Source organism: Oppia nitens, unplaced genomic scaffold, assembly GCF_028296485.1.
Source record: "Oppia nitens isolate AA-2021 unplaced genomic scaffold, nextdenovo-longstitch-racon4-pilon3 scaffold1_pilon_pilon_pilon, whole genome shotgun sequence".
Taxonomy (NCBI): domain Eukaryota; kingdom Metazoa; phylum Arthropoda; class Arachnida; order Sarcoptiformes; family Oppiidae; genus Oppia; species Oppia nitens.
Window position 1 is genome coordinate 3,285,350 of NW_026533199.1, and position 6,505 is coordinate 3,291,854.

A 6,505-nucleotide genomic window follows, 5' to 3' on the forward strand; every position below is an offset into this window, starting at 1 on the left:
TTTTGTTGCGGCAAAATATAAGCGTATATAGTGTAGCACAGCTGGAACTGAGAGGCCGTAGACGGCATAACACTGGATAGCAATGGATGAAGCATTTGATGCAAAACATATAACATATTCAAAGTTTGTTATCTTATAAAAGCATCTCAATTGTGGTGAACTTACGGCCAATGAATGCCTGTTTCTTTACAATCAATTCATAGTATTCAATAATATAAGAGAATTCATTGCTATATTAGCCTATTTTATGTACAGACAAACATAAAAGTTTATATATTCAATGTATTGATACAAAATAAATCAACCTCTCTCTGTCTCTCTCTCTCTCTCTCTCTCTCTCTCTCTCTCTTTCTGAGCACATATTTTGTAAACAAGACAAGTATAGACAAGTATTTTGTGAATGTTGTGATCGGAATACGACAGCGCCTGGAGATGGGTAGCAATAACTGCGATGACTCTACAATTAGCTGTCTATTAAGGTATGACCACCAAAGATGAAGACCGTTATTAAAAAGTTAAGAGTAGGTCTAAATTATATGTTTGATGTTATGGCATAAATAAACATAATATTGCGATGGGTTGTGGGGTGTCTTATGTTCAAAAGCCACACTGATTACAGGTTACCGGAGCTGTTAGCGCTCGTGTTAAGTGCAGCTCCAGTAGCTCTATATATATAATCAATATATGTTAAGATAGTGGTTCAGCCAAAGTGTGACTCCAATACTTAACAACCGATCGTTTGTCAATCAAGTTTGTCAGTCGACTATCATATAAACCAACAATTGGTTCTATAATTTTGTTTGTATTTCAAACAATTTAAAATTATTGTAATTTATAATTTCAATATTGACATGAATTTGTGCTGCTTTTCTATCACAATGCTTTTTACATTGCTATTACTACTATTAAATACAAACAATTTTGTTTTGTAAAACAAACGTGAAATATATAATAGTATAGTTAAGAAAATTTTTAAATAAAATGTTGGTATTTCCAGTAGTGTAGACATCATTTAACATTACAGTCAGCTTTCTATGCCTTTCCTTTCAATGAGCAGCCATCAGATGCTATATTTAAGTCAATTACTATTTATAACTTTCAATATATATTAACACAAGACTTAGGAGATTCATAGCAGTCGTACTTCTCGTCAAATAATTTTTTTCCTTCATTATTGATACCAACAAAATATCTTATTATATAAAATAATAAAACGACATTTTTTAAATATATAAGTTATATATTGTTTATATTGTATTTGTTTACATAATTATTTGGTTTATATCAATAATTCAATTAAATTTACACAAAAAGAGGGGATTATTTAAAATCACCAAAAGATCACCATAAAATTAATTCACAGATAAAAATTGAGTCATTTATATATAGGTTGGAAAACTTATTCAATTCATTACAATAATTATTATCATTATAATCATAGATTTGAAATAAATAAATATCTAATAATGTTTTTAATAATGTAATGACTTTCATATTTCTGATTTTAAATTTGTTTCCAAACAGTTAATTACCAATAATTATAATAATAATATTATTAACAAATAATATGCTGTTATCATTTAATTATATAATATTTATATCAATTGGCTAATAATAATTAATATATATATATATGTATATATATGTGTGTTTAGGATATATTTAATTGATATAATACATGGTATTTACTGTTTGTTCAAATCCTAACTTAACTGTTGGAATGTATATTCAGACATAACTGGTCTCTCAAAGTTGTGAATGGCCTACAATAGAGGACCCGTAGTCGAGTCCGGAAGCGGCGGCCACTGCACTCAGATGAAGCATTGTATCGGCCGATGAGCCGCCGGAGTGCATGACTAGTCCTGTCGGCGCCACATCTGCCAAATGATGAGAATGGAGGCCATGAGGATGTATGGTAGCGGCTATGTGCTGATGATTAAGTCGAAAGCCATGATATAGTGATGATTGGGTGGCCGTCGCTGCCGATTGACTCACAACTGACACAGAGTTTAGCTGTTGATGGCTGGGGTTTGAAGGATGAGAAGCCATGCTATGAATTATATGATCGGAACCACTGCTCGTCCGCAGAGAAGTCGCTTCATTAGATGAATCGTCGCTATCATTGCCAGAATTGGACGAATCGTTAAGGCCTTTGGCACCAGATTTCATACCCGACCCGGAGCTGGACTTATCATTGGGATCTCTGTAATAAACCATAGATTTTTCCGTATATAGATATCGTAACAAATAAGTGCAAACCCTATTTGCAAATGTATTCAACATTACATACCTATCTTTAGCTTCAGCCGCCCTATCTCGCTGTCGCCTATTTATAACACAAATGAAATTAAGTGTAAACATAAATGTAACTGTATTTTAAGTAACAATAATTTATTATATAATACAAACCTGTTTTTAAACCAATTGCTTACTAAACAAAAAAAATATAATAATAAAATTTAAAAAAACAATTAATATTATAGAAATTCAAATCTTAAATCAAAGTTAATAATAGACAAAATCAAAAACCTTGAGTAGTGGTAAGTCCGGTGCCTTCGGCCAGTTCTCTCTTTTCTCTTGGACTGGGATATGGATTGTGAGCGTACCACTCGCGTAGAACATTTCGGGACTTTTCTTTAAAACAATAGGACGTCTCTTCCCCGTCCCATATGGTGCGCGGCAACGGAAACTTCCGTCGGATTCTGTACTTTCCGACCGCACCTAATGGTCGTCCGCGAAGTCTTTCAGCTTCTATATAGTGAGCTTTGAGCCAAAGGTTTTGTAATTTTGGATGAGATGAAGGACTAAACGTATGACTTTCCAGAATTCTGTACAGTTCTTTATATTGCCCTCTATATATGTTTTGTAAATTTAGATATATATCATTGGTTTTTCAAGTTATTTGCTATTTTGTTATTTAATTTTAGTTAAATATGTTTTAATGCATAAATTTAAGCAATATAATCGCTAAATGTTTACAAAAAAAATTAATCAATATAGCATATTATCACGAGTTTATGTTTAAATTAATTCAAGCCTTTCGTTACAAGTGATTGATTTTCATTGCTTTTAAAAACACAGATGTTATTTAAATTAAATATATATATATACATAAAAATTTATATATAATATATCGACATATTTGTAACTAAATAGCTATATTATGCAGTATTATAAATATATTTTTGTTATATTTTGAAATATAGCATTTTTATGATATAAGTTTTTAATATTTTGATAATTTCAAATATAGCTACTGGTAAACAAATAAATTGTGATAAACAATTTGAATTAACTTTTTTTGTTTAATCTTCTTTTAAAAATATACTAATTCTATAATTTTAATATTTTATTATATTTAATTATTTATATATTAATGAATATGTTTTAAATCTATATTAATAATATATCATTATTATTATTATACAGCTATCGATAATACTAAAAATATTTTATTTTAATTTAATTTAATATTTCATATACATGTGTTACTTATAAAATGTAAAATAATCTGTATTATTCTTAAATTACAACTTTAAAGTTTATATAACAAAATATTGTTTGATTAAAAATTAATTAAATTAAAATTCAATATTATTTAATACCTCTAAATTTTTATTTTAAAAATGAAAATTATTTTGTAACATTTAATTTAATAATAAAATATATCAATGAAAATTAATTAATTGTAGTTATTCATTTGAATTGTGTATAAATAACTATCAAATTTTAAGTAATGTTTAGTTAAAATTGTAAATATCATATAAAAGCTTATTATCTGCTAATTTTTTATTTGATACACTATATGTACATTTATATACTCTTATTTTTAATTAGTTTAAATTTAATTTTTTCAGTATTATTGTATTACTTTGTATCATTATTAAAAAATATCAAATAATTAATAGTAAATTCATTGATAATATTAAAAACATGTTTGTATAGTTTAACTTCAATGCTTTTTTCTAATCAATACAAAATCGATGCTTTTTTATATTACTATATATTTATTTTACTTATTTTCGTGTCAGAAATCATTGATATAAATGACTTATTGCCAAATACTATATAAACTGTAATATATTATCATTTTTGTTCATAAATTCATTGATTTGAAATAATCATAAAATTATATAAAAACTATTTTTTTAAACAGTTTTCTTTCGTTATAATTATAATAATAATCATCATCATAATTTTAGATAAATTGAATAAAAATCATTATTTATCATTTTTAATAGTCAATATTTAAATTAGTTAAGTAATCTATACGTTCAAAATGGATTTTAAAATAGTTTTAAAATAGAAAATAAAACTAAAAATATATAAAATAAATTAAAGATTAGTCGTTTAGAGAATAATTTATTCCTTATTTAATAGAATTGATAGTCATTTGAAAAATTATCATTTTAGCTAAAATTTTTTGTTTTTTTATTAACACAAAATATAATTTAAGTGAAAAGTGTATGTAATTTTCATATGTGTGTAAAAATGTTTCATTTTTTTCCTTCAATGAAATGAAATGTGGCAAATATTTAACTATAAGAAAAAATAATGAAAACATTTGTATTAAATGTCATAAATAAAGTCAATTTAATTTAAAGAGAAGAAATTTATTGCTTTAATCTGAAGGTTAAAAATGATGTCAAACATCAATTGGGATCTGAAAACATAAATTGTGGCTCAAAAAGACACTCAAATTTATACATTCATTACAAACATAACATTATGTATCAAAAAAGGCAAATAAAATATAAAAATAAAGTTAAATTATATTTATAAAAATACTAATCAAATGGTCAGAAAACTAATGCTAATAAACTTTAATCAAAGTTTATATAAATCGGTTGTAATTATTTACAGCTGAATGCCATCGATTGAGATATTAATTTGATTACAAAAAACTCTTTTCAGACTTTTTCTATGCTTTAAAATACTTAAAACTCATATCTCATTGATATAAAAATCAAGAGATAAGATTAGTCACTCTATAAAATAACGTATAGTTTTATGTTAGTGTAAAATCTTAATAATAGATTTTCATAGTTGTCTTATGAGAATTAAAGTCACGCATTAAATAAAGTGATCAAAAAAGCATTAATACATATTTAATTTTTTAATAGTTAACTGAATGAAAATTATAAAAATAAATGATGATCACTGTTGAAAAAAGCTATTCAATTGATTCAATGAACTATTGAATGCATTGTTCACTACTTATTTGCGTTAAATAAAAAATAAATTAAATCGTGATCTCAAACAGCAAATTAATGCCCGAAAAATAGTTTGCGACGATTTCCAGGCAATTGCTGTTGTAATGCATTAATAAGTTATGAATCTTTTAAGACAAGAGCTATTAATAATAAAAACATTATAAATTAGCAGAAATATAAGATATATATATATATATAGTATATTTAATATATATTACATGTATATATAATATATTAGGAATATTTAGTTTCATTGAAATTGTAAATGAATTCAAGTGTTTGTATATATTATATATATATATATATATATATATATATATATATATATATATATGTATGGGTCGATCGCAAGGCCGACAACAAGATGTGCAAAGAAAAGCCTGTTTAGTGTTATTTTAATGTAAATCTTAGCATCAAATTTGGTTACCTGTGAAAAGCTACCAGTGCTCTAGCTTTAAGTACTGATTCATTCCTCTGAACCTGGTCACACTCGGGTAATGACCAAATAAATCGGGCCAACCTTTCAATATTGCCCGACTGTTGTAGTACTTCACAAACACATGCGACCTGTTCTGTGGTGAAACCAAATGATGGCATCATTGCCGGTGATTGTGGGTTTGGACAGCCAGTTGAGGTAAGACCAGCGGTGATGGGTGGACCTGATAGATGTCCACTTGTCAATCCAGGGATCTGGATGGCAGACACATCACTCATATGTCCGACAATCATCACAAATATAATTTATGTGACAATCATTAATTGTGGTGTAAATGTGGTCGAAAATATACTTCTTTGACGGATCAGATAAAAACAATAAAAAGACTCTTAAGAATTTAAGAATCTTTAAAATCAAAACACAATCATTAGAGTCGGTCCACACTTTTGTCGGATTTAAAACTAAATTATCACTCGAAATGTCTTTGTTTTTATTATTATTTGAAAGTCAAGAATATATACAAACTTTTCTTAAAGAATATTTATATTTTGTTGATTAATATCTAAAAGCCTCGCGGCTTAAGGTAAGCAACAGTCGGTTCAGAAGCAATGCTAAGACATTATACTAATGCAGTGACTGTTTGTTACAAAAATACCACTTCTTTACTATTTTTGAGCCAAGAATTTGTTATTTTCTTTGAGAAAGCAATGGCTGAACTGAAAAACTCATGGTATCGGAGGGTAGACAGTGATGGAGAAGCAAATACATACAGAACAGACATATACACAATGAACACTAAAAATAAGACTCATATCCCATACGAAGCTTAATCTGGTTGAGCGCAGGCCGTGCCTCA

General features: G+C 27.1%; 1 protein-coding gene across 1 annotated transcript; it reads right to left on the reverse strand.

Moving 5' to 3' along the window:
• Window positions 1–1,651: 1,651 nt before the first annotated feature.
• LOC128952441 (homeobox protein six1-like) lies at window positions 1,652–6,505 on the reverse strand. The gene is made up of 5 exons (XM_054297841.1): window positions 5,641–6,505; window positions 2,530–2,852; window positions 2,410–2,431; window positions 2,291–2,326; window positions 1,652–2,203 (listed from the first exon to the last, which is right to left on the reverse strand). Exons 1-5 carry the CDS (start codon window positions 5,940–5,942, stop codon window positions 1,747–1,749), a joined length of 1,140 nt encoding a protein of 379 aa, XP_054153816.1. The 5' UTR covers window positions 5,943–6,505; the 3' UTR covers window positions 1,652–1,746.